This window comes from Delphinus delphis, chromosome 9 (genome assembly GCF_949987515.2).
Source record: "Delphinus delphis chromosome 9, mDelDel1.2, whole genome shotgun sequence".
NCBI classification, from domain to species: Eukaryota; Metazoa; Chordata; class Mammalia; order Artiodactyla; family Delphinidae; genus Delphinus; species Delphinus delphis.
Genome location: NC_082691.1, coordinates 4,543,348 through 4,563,912, shown reverse-complemented (window position 1 = coordinate 4,563,912; position 20,565 = coordinate 4,543,348). Strand labels below are relative to the sequence as shown.

Here is a 20,565-nt window from a genome sequence, read left to right as displayed (position 1 = left end):
ACTTAAGATCTTCTGTGCCCTCACCCCACCATCCTGTCCCCCTCCTCTTCCCTCCTCCCCCATCCTTTCCTTTCCTGCCAGAATTCCTTGAAATTACAGATTCAGTTTCACATTTGAATTTCCCTTCACTCTATTAATGTTGGGTTCCTGGTTCCTGTCATCTTTTAAAAAATATTTTATTGAAGTATAGTTGATTTACAGTGCTGTGTTAATTTCTGCTGTACAGCAAAGTGACTCAGTTATATATACATATATTCTGTTTCATATTCTTTCCCATTATGGTTTATCCCAGGATATTGAATATAGTTCCCTGTGCTGTACAGTAGGACCTTGTTATTTATCCATCCTATATAATATAGTTTGCATCTGCTAATCCCAAACTCCCACTGCATCCTTCCCCCACCCCTTGGCAACCACAAGTCTGTTCTCTATGTCTGTGAGGCTGTTTCTGTTTCATAGATAGGTTGGTTTGTATCATACTTTAGATGCCACGTATAAGCGATATCATATGATATTTGTCTCTGTCTGACTTACTTCACTTAGTATGATAATCTCTAGGTCCATCCATGTTGCTGCAAATGGCATTATTTCATTCTATTTTATGGCTGAGTAGTATTCCATTGTATATATGTACCACATATTCTTTTTGATGGCGGGGTAATATGCTTCCTGACATTTGAGGTCAGTTTGCTGGGACTGCAGGCACCGCTGGCCTCTTGGGTTCTCACTATTCTAATTCACAGAAAATCTACCCTTTCCTCACACCAAGATCTCAAGAGCCCTTCTTCTTGTATCTTCCTGCTTTTGAGACATGAAACTGCCAGCGCAGTCAGTAGGAAATCTAGAAATGCCTTTGTTTCAAGCAGCATAAGAGCTGAGTGCATGTGATGGTCTAACAGAGCATTCTCCAGGAGAGTCTGAAACACCTGTGAAAACGCCACAGATGGTGAGGAAGCCTGGTCTGGGGGTCCCAGGGGCTTTCCCTCCGCCCTACCCCATCTTTCTTCGGTCTTAGACTGGCTAGAAGTGTTTTTCCTTTCTCATACACCTCATCTTTCCCTCTCATTTATTTTATTTTATTTTGCCCTCAACTGCCCTTCTACAGTCGTAACCTTCCTGGATTATTTGTTGTTTGGGGCATTAACCTTTTCCTTCCTTGTTTCTCTCTGTTTTTATTGTTGGAGGTGCTGTGCTAAACGCACCCTCCTTTCATCTTCTATAAACCCGGCGAGAGAGGCCTTATCAACCCCATTGTACAGGTGAGGAAGCCCAGGCTGCACATTCTGAGCAAATCCCAGGGCTAGTGTTGCCAGAATTCGGACCCGCCTGTCTTTCCAGAGCCGTGGCTCTCACCGTCCACACACTGTAGGCTGCCTGGCAAGCCTGGGTCTCAGGTTTTCTTCATTAATAGCAGGAGGGTTTGGAGTAAATTGTTTCTTTTATTTTTAAAAGTTTTATAAATGTGTTTATTTGTTTTTGGCTGCGTTGGGTCTTTGTTGCTGCGTGCAGGCTTTCTCTAGTTGCGGTGAGCGGGGGCTACTCTTCGTTGCGGTGCGTGGGCTTCTCACTGTGGTGGCTTCTCTTGTTGCGGAGCACGGGCTCTAGGCGCGCGGGCGTCAGTAGTTGTGACGCGCAGACTCAGTAGTTGTGGCTTGCGGGCTTAGTTGCTCCGTGGCATGTGGGATCATCCCAGACCAGGGCTCGAACCCATGTCCCCTGCATTGGCAGGTGGATTCCTTCCCTGGAAGGCCACCAGGGAAGTCCTGAGTAAATCATTTTTTAAATGATTTCTAAAATCCTGTAATGCCAAATAGTCTATACATGTCTGAGAGCAAAATACTAAGAATGGAGACATTTAAAGTTAAAGTGGGTCTTTATTATCTACTTAAAAGAAAAAACATGCATATGTGTGTGTGAAATCTCAACAGAGAATACGCTTAAAAAGATATCATTTTGGCTGAAGTCAATGAGGGAAGGTATCCTTCCTTGTTTTAAAACTTTGGTATTTTAATGTTCTTTCAACGTGATAACTTTGTTTCATTTTGACATTATTTATTCTCCTAACCAAGTAGTTCTGAAAATACCTTAGAATCACCTTAAGATCTAGTGTAACAATTGGATTCTTGGGTCACATCCCCAACGATCCTCATTTGGGAGGGCAGGGTGTGGCCCAGAGCTGTATTTTCCAGGGCACCTGGTGGTTCTCTGTCTGGAGGTCACCACACCATCAAGGGAAACCTTCTTTTAAACCATGAAGTGAGATGTCATTATTGTTCACCTTTTATGGATAGGGAGTGAGGTACCTGGTGAGTTATTTTGATGTGTATCCAGTCGATCAGCAATGCAGTGGTAAACTGAATTTAAAACGTAGAAATCCTCAAAACCTACTGAATTAATTGGTTTTCGGAGCTAATTGATCAGCTCAGACCCACTGCTGTTTTCATATTGCATCTCTTCTAAGCAAAAGAGATGCTCTGGGGAAAAAGACAAAATGGAAACTCACACTCCATGAGTCATGAATTCCAAAACTGTGGTTGTCAGATCTGTGAGCACTGCTTAGGGACTATTTTAGAACAGCTTTCAGGTTCCTAAGAATCGGGGCCGTGGATTACAGCTGTTTACGCAGATGCTGCTGCCCTGCGGGACGGCCAGGCTGGCGTGGTTTGCTTTAATAATTGCTAAGGACAACTGTTCTGTGTGATGCTGCTGTCACCTGGAGGTGACGGGGGTCCTGCTTCTGTTCCAGGCAGAGCAACTCAGGCAGCCGGGGGCAGACAGCGATGAGGATGCCTCCAAGTCCACACTGGGAAGGGGCTCGAACGTGAGTACTAACACCGCAGGGGCTTCGCGCTAACCTCGTGGGGCTTCTGGCAGCTTTGCACCACCTTCCGGGAAATGAAATTATAGATTAGTTTAGTTGTTTTTTGTTTTGTGGGTTTTTATAAACTAGATAGTTGCACAAAGCTCATGTGGCTTCCTTGTTAGTTGCCCGTGGTGCATTCAGAAGATGAGGAATGTGTTACTTTCCGAATGTGTTAGTTTCCAGTTCTCCAGCCCCCGCCGGCGTGATCGGGAGGGCCCTTCATTAGCGTAACTGAGTTACACCGTCTGAAACCACTTCCCTGCATTCTCAGGAGCAGCTGATGGTTTTGGAGCCACACAGCCTGTTTCCTAAATTCTGCAGCCCTACGTTGAAAGAATTTTTTAAAACTTTCTGTGCCCTCGCATTTCAAAGCTGGCATACAAAAAGCTTCTTCATAATTTTAAATACTTGAAGGAAAATATTTCATAGCATCTTATAAATATTGACATTTTAAATGTATCTAATAAAGTTTGATACGATCACTTTAAAAATCACATAGATACATAGACAAATCACAGAGACAAACTCTTCTATAACAATAAAACATGTTGCATTATTCTTCTTTTTTCTTGACTTCACATTTCCGCACTGGTCCCATGTAAAATTGTATTCTATTCAATATATATTTTGTTTTTAAAAGTCTGTTTTAAATAGTTGAAATGAAATGTGATACAAAACAAGAATGTCTATCTAAATTAGGTTTTTAAATTTCATGTGATCATAAAACTGTGGGTAGGAAAATACTCTTCTAGATTGAGTTCTTATTACAATTGCAAATAAATATAAACAATATAAATATATTAACAACTGCTGATATATAATTGTTAAGTGTGAAAAGGAAATCTTTCTTGAAAAGATACCTTTTAATAAGATGAAAGGTAATTTTTAAATGTATTCCATATACCCATGAATGAACATCATTTATGGATAAAACCAGAAAAGCTTCAACATTAATTGTGTGACTCTTTCTGTTTTTATTGGTTTAAACCCTGAGGAAATATTTTGCATAAATAAGTACAAGAGGATGAAAAAGGTTACTGCTATAACAGTGCCTTTCAATTCTTTGAAGTCCTTCTGGTCAATCACATAGTGATCTATTATCAGATATTATTTTGATTGATCTTTTATCTGTACCTGACTAGGTTCTCGTTTAATTGGTCAATAGCCAAGATTTGGAAGCCATTTGACTTGCCAGGGGGATTGTTACTCAATCACACGAAAGTTATTGACATCTGGGAGGTATAAGAAAAACACTTTATCAAGATTTCTCAGATAATAATTACACTCATTACTCAGAGGCACTTTGTCTTTTTTAAAAATAATGTTTGATGACATCTCTCCCAAAGGAACAAATACAGTAGAAATCCAATAATATATGTTGTGAAAAAAATTTTTTATTCATAAAGTATAATATACATATAAAGAAGTAGTATCATTAAGTGTGATATAGTTTCTGAAATTGTATAAATTGTCTCTAGACACTTAAAGTAAATCAAAATGAGCAATTTGACATCATAACTCTTCTTTTCATTCATGTTATATTTTTCAGAAGTCTCAAGTTAGAATTACATGTGTCCCAGCTACTGATTTTACTAACATGTTTATCTGAGCTAAGGGATAGCAAAGCTGACCATTTTTAAAAATTGAGATATAATCAACATACAACATTGTATTAGTTTTAGACATACAACATAATGATTTGATGTATGTATACATTGCAAAAGGATTACCACAATTAAGTTTAGTTAACATCCATCCACCCAAAAAAAAAAAGTGTGACTGTGTGTGCTGATGGATGTCACAGGCACTTTCTAAACCTAATATATCATCAATAAGTTTTGAGGAAAATGACATATTGTCAGTTTTCACTGAGGAAATTGACATATTGTCAGTTTTCACTCACTTTTGCCAAAATAGTGTTTTTTAGTGAATGTTAAAAATCTCATCCCAGGGCTTCCCTGGTGGCGCAGTGGTTGAGAGTCCGCCTGCCGATGCAGGGGACACGGGTTCATGCCCCGGTCTGGGAAGATCCCACATGCAGCGGAGCGGCTGGGCCCATGAGCCATGGCCGCTGAGCCTGCGCGTCAGGAGCCCGTGCTCCGCAATCGGAGAGGCCACAACAGTGAGAGGCCCGCGTACCGCAAAAAAAAAAAAAAAAAAAAAAATATCATCCCAAACTTTAAGTCTATTTTTGTCAGGATCTTAGGTTTATAGATTTAGCCCATTTGATTTATGGAGAATGTCTGCCATATAAATTAATTAGCAAAATGGGCCCTTATTGTCCAATCAAAAAGCCAAATCACATTTACTTTTGGTTAAAAAAAAAAGTCAAGTCATATTTTTAGTTTGAGTGTGTTAATATGTATCCTCCTGACAATTATCAACCTCAGTTCTGAATCTAAAGGTAGCAACTGTGGATTCTCAGTTTCTCATCCATCACTTTAAAAACACAGGAGTTTAATGCCCTGGACTTGACGCTGTTTTCCCTTTTGATTTCCATACTTTAATGCTCTTTGAAAATCAGCTCTCAATTTTCCTGACAACCAAATCTTGATGGTTTCCAATAAGAAGGATTTAACTCGTGGTGGGAACTCAGGCCGGGCTGGAGCCTGGGGTGACCGCAGCTCGTCCATAGAAACGCATGTGACCAGTATTCTCATCTGACCCCAAATTAACCTGAGTACAATTACGTAATGAGAAGGTCTCTTCTTCAGCTGTATAATCTTCAGCAAGTCTTTCCTTACCATAACCACATCAGCAATGCTGCTTCTTTGCTATAAAACAGACTTAAATCCACTGAGGATGGTTTAAAATGTCCGTGGACTCAATTAGTCTGTAAGGCTTATCTTTTGTCAGCCTCAATTTTGGCCACAGATTGTTGGAAAATGTCTTCTAATATTTCACACACTCTGCCAGCAAACTTTGTGTCTGAGTAGAGGATCTGTTCAACTACCCTGAAGGGCTTGACCCCTCACGCCTCTTTGGTTATTACAACGTGCCAGGAGTTATTGCTTTTTCTACAGCGATGGATGGTAGTATAAGTTTTGCAGTGGGCATTGCTAATCTGTGTGAGATTTTTTTCTTACAAATGCAGCCTAAGAACACATTCATGACATGATAGATAGATAGATAGGTAAACCTAGGCCAAAAGTCCATAGGAAATACCCAAAGCATTTATGAGGAAAATCATAAAATTCTACAAATACACACAAAAGTAGAGTGGTGCAAATGGAAAGACGGGCCATATTCTTAGACATGAAGACTCCACATCATTATGTCATCAGGTTTGTTGTAGAGCTAAGTGAACTGATTACACAGAGCGGTTTAAGGGAAGCAGGAAAATCATTGAATACAGATATGGAGTGGTCTCTAGGGGGTTTGTTTGTTTTTTTCATGTTTTAAAATCACGTGTGACTTTTACTAGAAATCAAAGTCAATCAAGGAATCTGCAGTGTGGTAGATTAACCATTCACCTGGAAATAAAAGTTTACTGGGTTTGAAGGCCCAGGGCAGGATAGCACTTAATAAAATAATGCTGGCCAAAGAGGACGATGCCCACAGCTGCCACTACCTGCCTGCCTGTGCCAGGCCCGTGCTTAGTTCAATTATCTCATTTCATCCTCCCCACATCGCTGGTGCAGCCTTCCTTACACAGACGCAGAAATTCCCAGCTTCCGGAGGCCAAGTGGCTGGTCAAATCCGCTGATGTCTGCTTATGTTTCCCAGTGTTTTATGTTCGTGTTTATATTTCTTCACGTCTGTGATGTCTGATCTATGTTTGAGATCATGCTTTCTTTTATCAAGCAAGTTGGTGATGTAACATTTCTTCAGAGCGCTGCTCCTGTTTTTATAAATTTCCCCAAGCCCTTGACTCCTAGCTGAGTGCAGGCATCTGCCCTTGGGCTGTAGAGCTGAGCTTTTATTCCCAGGCAGCAGAGGGGGCCTCTCTGTCTCCCCTTTCTTCATCTGTATGACGGGCATCACGCCATCCACCCTGCAGCACCCTTGTAAGGATTAGCAATTATAGAGCTCGGCTAATAACTTTAGGAAGCACTCTGAAATGGTGAGTAAACTGGATCAGAGCTTCATTAGAAACTTTCCAGATAGTATTGTTATTTTTCCTTGAGAAAATGCAACTAGTTTCTTATATTTGTAACCTGAAGAGTCGGAAGAGAATAGATCCGCATTTAAAAAAAAAATTATCCTAAGGTATGTAGGTAGTCAGATAGTAGTCAGATCTTTCCTGGAAAGATTAATTTTATGTAAACTAACGTTTAGTCTATTCCAAGATACATTTTCATTTTCTTAATCAAAGGACCCTTGAATCAGAGTGAATATAAACACCTCACGAATAATTTCAAGCAGTTTTCCTGGAATTTGGCATTTTCCGGGAAACTGTCCCTTCTCTGAGCATGCGTGACATCCTACAGATCTGGACCCTGAGACACATGGAGGGAACGTGGTCAGGGTCCACAGGATGTGATTGGCGGCGAGGTGGGAATGGTCCTCAGGCCTCCGTCTCCATCCTCTGCTCTTTTCCTAAGTCACATAGACAGCAGTATGAACTCTGCACCAGATGCAAAGACACCTGCGCTCCTTTGTAATCCAGCGCACAGAAATGCCACACGCGCAGAATACGGTAGCATCTGGTAAGGTGGTCAGTAATGCTCTGGTGGAGGAAGAGGAGGACCCGAGTTCTTAATCTGCTTCTGTTATTAACTCTGGGATTTGGGGCAAATTGTAAAACGAACTGTAGTGACTGACCTTTTATAGGCCCCTGGCCTTCATTTACATGCTATAAATTTGACCAATCTAAAAATGTATCAACGTGAGCCATACCAGATACCATTGTGTTGCTTATTACCATTGTTCTAAAATCTTCTGGTGAATGATTTTTAAAAAGCATTGCCTCAATTTAAAAAAATCATCTGGGGCCATGTTTCCCCTGTTCAGGCAGTTATGGAAGGTTTCCATCATCCTAGGAGTTGCTCACCACGTTCTGAAGTGATTCTCGACCCAAAGCCTGAATAAGCTTTTGGGGTCCAGGTTGAAATGTCCCCGCAGAGTCATCTGGCCAGGATGGCGACGGCTGCTGTATTGAAGTCCTGCCCTTAGGAGCCCAAGAAGTTGAGAGGGATGCCCATCAGTAACATGACACTTTCCGAAAAAGTTATTAAAAAGTAAGTTGTAAAGCAAGCTCCATAATTTAGTGCCCTGAGCCCCATGCTCATCAGAGATCCTGTATTTCTCCCCAGCTCGCACGGGCCTGTTAAGAATCCCGTCCCAAGTGGATGATAAAGAGCTGGCCCCTCCAAATGCGTGTCGTCAGATCCGCCACAAGGGGGCAGTGTTTGTCCAGACACAGCGAGCCCTGCTGAAACCCCTGGCCTGACAAAGCTAAAATTTGCTGTTTTTTGAGCATTCACAAAATCGAGGGATGAGCCACGTTTGGGATATAGAACTAATTTTTGTTATACATCCATTTTGAAGAGATATTTTAAAAGTCTAGTGTATACCTTTCAAAAACGGTTTATATTCAAGATTATAAAATAAGTACCATATGGAAAGTTTTAAATGGGGAGTGAGGGAGTCACGTGGAATGCCAACAGCCCAACACCATTTCTCGTCACTTTGTATGTTCTCTTGAGCCTTTCTGGTGCCTAAGGCCAACTGTGATGTACACAGTGCTGTGCTTTTTTCCTTTAGCATCATGTCATTTACAATTCGCTCTGGTACAACAATGGTCTTTTAACTTTTTAAAGGTTGTATATGATCATCCAGGAAGAGGGGAAAGTGTGGCTTTTGTTTCTGTTTGCTTGAATCTGGATTCTGCCTTTAGCACGTACAACTCTGTGACCTTTACAGCCTCCCCTCCCCCGTGTGTGCAATGGGTTTGTCATCATCACTCCCAGGGCTCCTGGCACTCGCTAAGCTGCATCACTCTGCCCCGTTACTTGTTGCTTTTTTTTCTCTGGAACTATAAATAATGAGAGGACCGTCTTCGTCCCCAGAGCCCATATTCATCTGGGGACTTTTCCTTATAATAGAGACTTGCAAAGGTATTAGGGAATCAGAGGGTGAGACAGTTTTATGGCTTTCAAGACAACATATGTTTCCACGTTGCTTCCCCAGAGGGTGGTACCACCAGCAACAAATAACAGTACTTATAGCCACTCAGGTTTTCATTTCAGATCCAGTGTCTTGGATATGAAACTTCTATCAAAGAGTGGAAAGGGCGCAGACCCAAAAATGTAATTTAGAAAAATGATCCTAAACTTCTTTGCATACCTGTTTGCCCATTCGCAGTAGTTTTTAAAGTTTTCAGGTCACGTGCTCTCCAGCGCAAATCTGGAAACTGTCAGAGGAAGGTTTTGTTTTTAAAGCCTCAAGGAATTTTTATCCGAAACACTGGATTCTTAGAATGGGAATAATATATTCTAACTAGAGCCTAAAAGGTTGATTGAAGGGCCTCATGCCAATACTTCGTTCTCAAAGTGAAAAGAAGAAATGTAGACATTTAACCTCTTAGCTGAGGATTCAATGTTTGTAGGGAATGAGCGGTAAAAAACGTCCCTTTCAAAATACTGATTTACCTTATTTCCTTTAAAGCATGAGTATCTGTTTTTTCCTAATGTCTGTATTTCTTCTGTGACCTCCTGCGCTTGGATGGACAAGCAGAGATCCGTAGAATTGCAGTTGCCTGCACATGGCTTGGTTGAGTGAATGGCATTCAAGTTGCTTCTCAGACTAGGTAGCAGAGAGAAGCAGACCCCCGGTCCCTCCGTGCCCTCTCCACTTGGGGAAAGGCAGCTTGTCATCCCAGTGGCTTAGCCCCAAACCTTGGAGGCCCCCTTTGCTTCCTCCGTTCTCCACGCTCCATCTGCTATCCAGCTCAAAGCCCACCTGCTACCTTCAGAACACCTCCCGAATCCCACTGCCTCCCTCTTCCCCGTGGTCACTTCTCCTGCTGGCCTCCCCGTGGCCTCTCTCCCAGCCTCGTCCACGGCCTCCTTTCTGGCCTCACTGCTTTGGGTGCAGCCTTGTGCACTTAGCAGGCAGAGCGAGGCTTTGTGAAGGGGGATCCTGGCCAGACGCCTCATGACCACTGTGGTGGTGGCCTCGCCTCACTCAGCCTGAGACCGTCCTCCACAGCCTGCCACCCCCAGACACTCTCCCCGCCTCCTCTCATCCGGGGAGCATCCCCCGGGATTCCAGACAGGGTATTCTGGAGTCTCAGCCCAGACTGACAAGTGGTGAGCCTGGAGCCTCTCCGGGTGTGTGCATTCACCTTCTCCCAGATCCTTGCCCACCTGCTTCATTGCACCCGCCCCAGCGCTGTGCTTCGTTTTCTTCCTGGGCATCTCTTGGCCCCTGAGCTCCATGCTCTTCTTTTCCAGCTTCTCCCAGTTCTTACAGGCGATGGCAGTGCAGCTGGGGCTGCCGCCTGCCACGCCCCCTCTGTTCCAAACGCAGCAGGCCGCTTGCCTCTCCATCTGTTCGCCGAGCATCCTCCAACGACTGCACGTATGTTCGAGGCCCTGCCCCAAGGTGACCTGTATCGGATGCCCCCCGGCCTGGTTTGCCCACCCTGGAGCCTGGGGTCCTCCTGAAGGCCCCACTCCTGGCCTCCTTCTCTCCTGGTGTGGTTTGGGCTGGATTTCTTCTCCCTTCACTGTGGCCTTTGCTGCCTCTTCCCATCTTGTCATATTTTCTTGATGTCTCCATCTGAAAGGTGCCCCAGTTGACCTCGATTCCTTCCTTTACTTCCTGCGGAGCTGATTACAGGTCTGCACTCCCAGTGGTAGTGGGGAGGCCCTAACTTCCCTCTGCTACACAGGTCAAGGCTCCCCCCTTAGACACAGAACCCGCTGTCAGGGCCTCTCCCCTTTGCAAAATGTTGGTATAGTTCCAATTTATAAAAGTTGCAAAATAAAATAAATAGTCATGAGTCAACCACCCACGATTAACAGATGTTCACGTTTAGCCCAATTTGTCTCATGTCTTTTTGAGAATTTCTAAGAAATATGACAAATGGAGACACAACTGCCTCTAGAACCATAGCAGACCCCTTTCCCTTTTCCTTCCCCAGGGATAACAGCCCTTTTGAAGCTTTTATATTTTAAAAATACAGTAAATGGTTATATGTTCATAAACAGTGCACAGTATGTCTGTCTGTTTTAGCGATGTATGTAAGGATTTATTTTCCCAGGTCTGAATTTTTTTAAAAATTGTATTGAAGTATAGTTGATTCTCAATGTTTTCTTTAATTTCTGCTGTACAGCAAAGTGACTCAGTTACACATATTATCTATTCTTTTTCGTATTCTTTTCCATTGTGGTTTATCACAGGATGTTGAATACAGTTCCCTGTGCTCTACAGTAGGACCCTGTTGTTTTTCCATCCTATATATACTAGTTTGCATCTACTAACTAACCCCAAACTCCCGATCCTTCCCTCTCTCTCCCTCACTCCCCCTTTGGCACCAAAAGTCTGATCTCTGTGTCTGTGAGTCTGTTTCTCTTCTGTAAATAAGTTTATTTGTGTCATATTTAGGATTCCACATATAAGTGATATCATATGGTATTTGTCTTTCTCTGTCTGACTTACTTCACTTAGTGTGATCATCTCTAGGTCCATCCATGTTGCTGCAAATGGCAAGATTTCATTCCTTTTTATGGCTGAGTAGTATTCCATTGTCTATATGTACCACACCTTCCCAAAGTCTGAATCTTCACTCATAGAATAAGAAAGGTTAATGTTGAGAAAAAAACAGACAAGGAAGGACAGACGGGAGGGACGGGGCGGGGGGAAGCAAAGGAAGAAGATGCAGGGCGCCTCACACAGTAATCCCTCGCCCCTCTGCCCCTGCCCGAGCCCCTCTCTGGGCAGATTTCACCAAGGCTCTGCAGTAGGAGACCAGGGGGCCACCGGACACTTGGGCTACAGCAAGGAGCCAGGCTACGCCCTGCGTTCAGGAGAGACACACACAGGGGTGCCCCCCACCCTGCGCTACTCAGACTCCAAGCGCAAGGGCATCGCGGGGTCTTGTGAGAATTCTGATTTAGGGGGGCCAGGGATGGGGCCTGTGATTTGGCATTTCTAATGAGCTCCCAGGTGAAGCTCTGTGCTCAGAGCCAAGGCCCCGAGCCCTGGCTCCTGGGTGGAGAGGTGGAGTCGGGCTTAGAGAGAAGCACACAGAGCGGAGGGACAAGTAGGGTCTACTCTGGGGCCAAGTCTGTGAGCTGGTCCACAGGGGACGTGGGGAGGTTGTGCTGCCCGCAGAGGGGAGGGGCCGGGTGCTGCCGGGCGTGTGCGTGTGCAGGTGTGCGCGCGTCAAGGGCAGTTTGCCATGGCTCTAGATTGGAAACACACTGAATATATGACTTCCTGCTTCTCAGTGTCTGACCCTCAGTCTGGGGTGAGAAGGACCAGAGCTTTCTTCTCATCTTGCGGTCGGAATGATGCCCATATTTACCTGGTGAAGAACGTTTGCTGCCCAGATGACACGTTGTGCGTCTATAATTACATCGTAAGCGTAACTCTTGAAGGACAGCCTCCAATGAAGCCTAAGGCTTGCTCGTGACGTTTCCTGCTGGGTGACCCTAGTGAGCTTGGCATCTCCTTTTGGAGGAGACGCTGAGATCAGCCTTCAGGAGGCACCGTTCAGGAATGTCGGCACCGAGCTTCAGACTGAGTTAATTTGATAAACTTGGACAGTACCTACTGATTGGATATGGGAGATAGAAAAGGGAGAAAAACTAAGAAAAATAAAAAGGTGAGAAAGGAATGTTTTGCCTCCCTGGCTCACATAAAATATATGACATAGATATTGATAGATATTTGATCAGAGTATTTGGTTAAACTATAAAAATACATATTTAGTGATCTTTCCTAAGTGGTTTGTCTTTGATATTTGTTTCCTTTAGCATGGTGGATTTCTGTCATATATTGTCTGGATGATTTTCTAGCTTTTTATAACAAAGATACAAGCAAATCATAAATGCAGATGGTTATGAAGGTTGTTTCTTTGAAAATACCATGATTTACAGAAAAAAAAATGTGATTTTCACCTGCATCTGAACCTCCTTGCCATCTCTGTCTTGGTGTGAGGTGAATCCCATGTGGTTGAGTGGAGGTTGGCAGAGTGGATGTTAGCATCTTCATTACAGGTGACACAGGCCCTCCTCCATGTAAGTCACCATCATGGGACCTAGAACAGATTCTAAACAACTCATGGAGTAAAACTTAACTAGTACCAAGCAGCTGTAATGTTCCTCCATTCAGGCTCCCTAAGTCAGGCGTTTACTGGTCTTAGTTGCAGTCTGTTCAACACACACTACGTCTCAGGTATCTGGCTCTGAGTATTAATTTATGGGGAAAGAGGTTGAAATCTGTACAAATGAAGCTGAGAGCACATATGAACCGTGCAGTCTTTTCATTACCAAGGAGAGCTGTCTTTAAGCTCTATGAGGGCAAGAGCCATTTATCATTATTATTATTATATTTTCATGACTCTATCCCTAGCAACTAGGGCGGTGCCTGGAACCAAGAGGAAGGACCTCATATGTGCCCGCTGAGCGTGTGCATGACATGTTCAGAGTACAGCCAAAGAAAACTGATTTCTGGTTCATTTTGTTACTAGAGACAAACATTTAGTATAAGCAGAGTCAAGTTACACACAGAAAAAAGCAAGTTATTAATGCTGAAGTTTTTGTTTTCCCCCCTTGTAAATAACTTTCAATAAGTTGGCCAATACAAGAACTTTTGTTTTTTTTTAAACCCCACATGTGTTTATTTATTTATTTTTGGCCGTGTTGGGTCTTCGTTTCTGTGCGAGGGCTTTCTCTAGTTGTGGCAAGCGGGGGCCACTCTTCATCGCGGTGCTCGGGCCTCTCAATATCACGGCCTCTCTTGTTGCGGAGCACAGGCTCCGGACGCGCAGGCTCAGCGGCCATGGCTCACAGGCCCAGCTGCTCCGCGGCATGTGGGATCCTCCCAGACCAGGGCTCAAACCTGTGTCCCCTACATTAGCAGGCAGATTCTCAACCACTGTGCCACCAGGGAAGCCCAATGCTGAAGTTTATATCCCAAGTTGCGCAGCACTATAAGTTTTATGCAAAGATTTTGAATGATTCCCTCCCTGGAAAGAGGAGAGTAGAAAGAATTTCAGAGTAAGAGATGATGTTCCACACTTCTCTTGACAGTTTTGGAGAATTGTTGCTGCCCCCTCCTCTCCTTGACCTGCACGTGTCGGTCAGGGATTGGGAGAACCTGGCAGGCATGCCCATGGCCACCTTTCCAAACACCTGCCAGACACCAGTGCTACCCCCGGCCCAGCCTGTTCTATGACACACTGTGTCGGAGAGGAGGGTGGGTGCTCCACGGCCCATGTGAGTCCCTAAGGCAGAGGTGAGAGAGGAACTTCACTTTAGTGTTGCTGATGAGTCACAACAGTCTGGATTGTTTGGTTAAACAACGTCGTGCTGAGGTTTTGCTTCCTCCTGTGGAGTAGCACCTGCCCCACGGGCACTGTGAATGACGTCAGCTGTATGGTACCTGTCATCTGACGCTCTCAAAGCCCCTTCCTATCTTGGCCCCCGTGATGCTACCCAGGGAGCAGCAGTAGCCCCTGCAGGTCCCCAGAAGTGAGGAGAACTTTGCTGTGCTCTCAGGTGCTGTGCCGAGACCGGCATCCCCCGCCGTCTTGAGGATGTCGTGCTCTACCCAGGCTGACGTCTGAGGAGCGAGGTAGAAATAGCATTGGGGGGATTTACTTTACTCTTGAGAAACTGAGACTAGAAGTTAGGGTGCTGTGGTTACAGATGAGAAGATGCGGACCATGTGCGTATCGATTTGCTGTCAGATAATTCTTGGAAATCATCCTCTGGATGATGCAGAGTCAGCAGGACCCATGAGTCAGGTGAGCTGAGGGAGGTTGAGTCTATTGCCTTGTTCCAGAGTAGAATAAAGCTACAGAGCCATTTCTGAGCTGATGTGGAGGCAGATTATGACCCGGGGTCAAGGGTTAGGAGGTCTGAAAGGCTAGCTGTGGCCACTCCCATTAAGGGGAAGGGTCTGTTGCAGTGCGGGGCATAACACATTGGTCTCTACTTGTTCTGCATTGTTAGATCCAAACAGTCACCCTCTCAGATTTTCTACTTAAGACTACTGTTTAAAACGGTAGGGATTCCAACACACAAAAGTCCAGGACCAATCGGCTTCACTGGGGAATTCTATCAGACATTCAAAGAAGAATTACACCAATCCTTCTCAAATTGTTCCAAAAAATAAAAGAGGAGGGGACACTTCCAAACTCATTTTACAAGACCAGCATTACCCTGATTCAGACAAAGACACCAACAAGAAAAGAAAATTACAGGCCAATATCCGTGATGAACATGGATGCAAAAATCTTTGACAAAATATTAGCAACAATACATTAAAAGGATCGTGTACCATGATCAAGTAGGATTTATTCCAGGGATGCAAGGAGGGTTCAACGTCAGCAAATCAATCAATGTGCTACAGCAGATTAACAAAATGAAGGATAAAAATCATATGATCATCATAATAGATGCAGAGAAGGCATTTGGCAAAATTCAACATCCATTTATGATTAAAAAAACTCTCAACAAAGTGGGTATAGAGGAAACATACCTCAATATAAAAAAGGCCATATATGACAAGCCCACAGCAAACATCAAACTCAAGGGTAGAACTGAAAGCTTTTCTTCTAAGATCAGGAATAAGACAAGGATGTCCCCCTCAGTACTCTTATTCAACATATTATTAGAAGTCCTCATCAGAGCAGTTTAGCAAGAAAAAGAAATGAAAGGCATCCAAATAAGAAAGGAAGAAGTAAAACTGTCACTATTTGCAGATGACATGATACGATATATAGAAAACTGTAGAGACTCCACCAAAGAACTGTGAGAATAAATGAATTCAGTAAATTTGCAGGATACAAAGTCAACATACAGAAATCTGTTGTATTTCTATATAGTACTAATAGCAACCTATCAGGAAGAGAAATTAAGAAAACCTATTTACTAATTGCGTGTTAAAGAATAAAATACCTAGGAATAAATTTAACCAAGGATGTGAAAGACCTGTACACTGAAAACTGTCAGACATTGAAGAGAGAAACTGAAGAAGACAAAATAAATTGAAAGATGTTCCATGCTCGTGGACTGGAAGAATTAATATGGTTAAAATACCCATACTACCCAAAGCAACAGACAGATTTATTGCAATCCTTATCAAAATTCCAATTGGCATTTCACATAGAAATGGAAAAAGCAATCCTAAAATTTGTACGTGACCACAAAAGACCCCGAATAGCCAAAGCAATCCTGAGAAAGAAGAACAAAGCTGAAAGCTTCATGCTCCGCGATTTCAAACCATATCACAAAGCTATAGTAATCAAAATATTATAGCATTGGCATGAAAACAGACAAACAGAGCAATGGAATAGAACAGAGAGCCTATTAATAAACCCACTCATATGTGGTCAATTAATTTATGACTAAAGAGTCAAAAATATACAGAAAGAATAGTCTCTTCAATAAATGGTGTTGGGAAAACTGCAGAGGCACATGCAAAAGAGTGAAACTGGACCCACTATCTTACACTGTGTATAAAAATGAACTCAAAATGGATTAAAGACTTGAATGTAAGACCTGAAACCATGAAACGCCTAGAAGAAAAATGGGTGGTAAGCTCCTTGACATCAGTCTTGATGATGACTTTTTGGATTTGACACCAAAAACATAGGTGACAAAAGCAAAAATAAATAAGTGGGACTACATCAAACTAAAAAGCTTCTGCACAGCAAAGGAGACCATCAACAAAATGAAAAGGCGACCTACTGAATGAGAGAAAATTTTTGCAAATCATATGTTCAATAATGGGTTAATATCCAAAATACATAAAGAATGCATACAACTTGATAGCAAAAAACCCCCAAACAATTCCAGTAAAAAGTGGGAACAAGATCTGAATAGACATTTCTTCAAAGAAGACATAGAAATCACCAACAGACACATGAAAAGATGCTCTACCTCACTAATCATCAGGGAAATGAAAATCAAAACCACAATGAGATATCATGTCACACCTGATAGGATGGCTTTTATCAAGAAAATAAGAGATAACAAGTGCTAATGAGGATATGGAGAAAAGGGAGCCCTCATGTACTGTCGGTGGGAATGTAAATTGGTGCAGCCACTGTGGAAAAGAGCATGGAGGTTTCTCAAAAAATTAAAAGTAGAACTACCATATGACCCAAAAATACCACTTCTTGGTTTTTATCCAAAGAAAACAAAAATACTAACTTGAAAACATATATGTGCTTCCATGTTCATTGCAGTATTGCTTATAATAGCCAAAATATGGAAACAACTGAAGTGTCCATCAGTGTATAAATGGATAAAGAAAATGTGGTACATATATTCAATGGAACATTATTCAGCCATGAAAAAGAATGAAATCTTGCCATTGCAAGAACACGGATGATGGACTTTGAGGGCATTATGCTAAGTGACATAAGTCAGAAAGAAAAGACAAATACCATATGATCTCACTTATACGTGGAATCTAAGTAAATAAGTAAACATACAAATGAGCTCATAGATTCAGGGAATGGATTGATGGTTACCAGAGCATGGGGTGGGGAGTGGATGAAATGGGTAAAGAGAGTCAAAAGGTACAAACTAACAGTTATAAAAGTTATAAAATTAATGTCATGGGGATGTCACGTACAGCATGGGAACTATAGTTAATAATGCTGTAATGTATATTTGAAATTTGCTAAGAGAGCAGATCTTAAATGTTCTCATCACAAGAAAAACATTCTGTAACTGTGTGTGGTGACAGATGTTAATTAGATTTACTGTGATCATTTTACAATATATACAAACGTTGGATCAATTTTAAAAAAATAAATAAAACAGTAGCATATTTTCCCATCTGTCTGCACGAATTCAGGGCTTTTACTGTCTAAGATCAATGGCACGCACATCTTTTGAGGACAGCCACCAAGTTATAAGGGTAGGCTGAGGTGCTGTAACAAGTGGGTCCCCAGATTCAGAGGCTTGGATCGGAAGTTCTCGATTCTGCCCATGGGCCTTCCAGGACTGGAGTTGTCCAGGGATGGAGACCCTAACCTTTCAAGGACACAAGAGTCCAGATGCCCACCATCATCTCCCTGTCCATCCATTTGAAGGAATGACGGTGAAAAGAGGTTTCCACTGGCCAGTCTGGAGTTTGCTTGGACATCACGTCCACTCACGTTTTATTCGTGAAAATGTAATGACGAGGCCACGGACAGCGGCAAGGAGCCTGGGAAGTAGGTCTTGGCTGGCTACCATGTGACAGCACTTGGCTTGAAATCAAAGAAGGGAGACTGGGTTTTGCTGGAAGCTGGTTGTCCCTGATGTTACCCCTGAAGTGGGACCAAGAATTGGGCCTTCCTCCCAAGGCTGCCTCGCTCTCTGCTCTTTCCCTTGACAGGACGAAGGGGGAAGCTGTCAGCAAACGGTCTGAGTTCAAATTAACTTGCTGTTTGCAGCACTTTACTCATTTACTTTGTAAGAGAATGTAAGCATCTATGTGAGATTTTAGGTAATGGAAAATGCATAAACCGAAAACAGAAGCAACAGCAGAACCTTTATCAATTTAAATTTGGTGACACATGTTAAATGTGTTCATTTTTAATTAATACAATTTCAGTAATGAAGTTACTGAAGTTAATTATATTTCAGTAATAAGATATTAATGTTACTTAAAATATTAATTTTCAATTCAATTTCTGATTTTCATTGATGAAGTGGAAATAATACTTAATATTAATTAAATAAAATTCATTCAGTGATGAAATAATACTATACAAGTAAGTTTGGGTGGGGGGATTATGTTTACATTTGTTTTAGCATAAGTTTATGGATGATTCCTTCTTTCTTGTTATTCTAGTTATTTGAAAATGATTTGCTACATATCTTGTGACTGTATATATTTAAATATCAGCTGTAATAGTTGGCAGCAATAAAGCAAAATTAACAGTGAAATATTATCAAAGAGCGAGAATGGCAACATTTGAAAGCCTGCTCCACTTACGTTTAGCCTAAGTGATGTGCTCATAAAAGGGCATCCTGCATCTGTGGGCTTCTCACTGGAGACAGCGTGTGTTTGAGAAGAACTTGACAGTCCCCCGTGGCAGCCAGGAACCACCCAAGAGGACAGAACTGGGACCTAGGGTGAACTGTAGCAATGTTGGAGTTTAATCTTTTTTTTTTTTTTTTTTGCGGTACGTGGGCCCCTCACCGTTGTGGCCTCTCGCATTGCGGAGCACTGGCTCCGGACGCGCAGGCTCAGTGGCCATGGCTCACGGGCCCAGCCGCTCCGTGGCATGTGGGATCTTCCCGGACTGGGGCACGAACCCGTGTCCCCTGCATCGGCAGGCGGACTCTCAACCACTGCGCCACCGGGGAAGCCCGGAGTTTAATCTTATAAAACAAAATAGCGGTAACTCCCTGGCAGGCGGGTAGTGGTCCTCAACCAATTGTGTGCCTAAGAGTCTTGGTACCTGAAAGCAGCCCTATGGTTCTGGTTTCATTCGGTCCATCACTGTGGATCCCTGAGCCTGGTCTGAGTTAGAGGATGCCCACACTGGAGCAGTCAGAGCATCCCCATCTCAGGCCTGAGAAATAGAAATGCCGCAGAGACCTTTGCAAATCACCCGAAAAGGATGAGAGGAGATGCTGTTTCCAAGCAGACTTGTACTGCCGATGACTTTGTGCAGGAAACTGCTTTTGATTTTGGAATGATGTCTGCCTTTGCCAACTCAGAAAGTGTAGGTAGGGCCCTGTGAAAACACTCACGGTGATGGATTTCCAAAAAGGGAAACCTGAGAACCTTAACCTTAGTATTCATTAGTAGTTTATTCCAAGTTCTTTCTCTTGCATTTGGTCTGATAAATGTGCTAACAAGAGATGCTGGGCCAAGACGGTGTCTATAAACATGCAGATAGCCCTGCAAGCGTGAATGCTGGAGCGGTTGGTGTGCAGGCTGCCTGCGGCCCTGGAGGTGGGGAGAAGAGTGAGGTGTGGTCCCAGCTCCACAGGACAGGCACTGGAGTGAGAGTCCATGCTTGGCAGCAAGCTACAGGTACAGGACTTTGCCGGCAAGGCCAAGTGGTTGCTCTTATTTGACTTACAAGTAACTCGGTGCCGTGTTCTTCAATTCTTTCTCAAATCACCATTAAACAGGGATCACTTATATCTGCTTGGCGTTTGTCTGGGGCTCTGACAGCCCTTCCTGGCATGTTTCTCTTGTAGCCTTTGAGAGCCGTGATATTTCAGCATCCCCTTTCATCCTACTCACATCTTTATGATGTAATATAGTGTGTGCATTAAAAATGACTTGAATTTTTTAAATTGAGGTACCATTGATTTACAATATCGTGTACATTTCAGGTGTACAGCACAGTGATTCAGTTATATATATACATTTTTTCAGATTCTTTTCCCTTATAGATTATTACATCATATTGAGTAGAGTTCCCAGTGCTGTACAGTAGGTCCTTGTTGGTTATCTATTTTATATACAGTAGTATGTATACGTTAATCCCAATCTCCTAATTTATTCCGTCCCCCCACTTTCCCCTCTGGTAATCATAGATTGTTTTCTATGTCTGTGAGTCTATT

At 42.9% G+C, this 20,565-nt stretch overlaps 1 protein-coding gene across 3 annotated transcripts in view; it reads left to right on the top strand.

The window, feature by feature from the left end:
- Nucleotides 1-20,565, top strand: part of COBL (cordon-bleu WH2 repeat protein) — a 259,545-nt gene that overhangs the window by 108,517 nt on the left and 130,463 nt on the right. For all 3 annotated transcript variants that reach the window (XM_060020105.1, XM_060020107.1, XM_060020106.1), the window contains exon 6: nt 2,747-2,821. In XM_060020105.1, the coding sequence (XP_059876088.1) occupies nt 2,747-2,821 (75 nt within the window). The remainder of the gene's footprint in view (nt 1-2,746; nt 2,822-20,565) is intronic.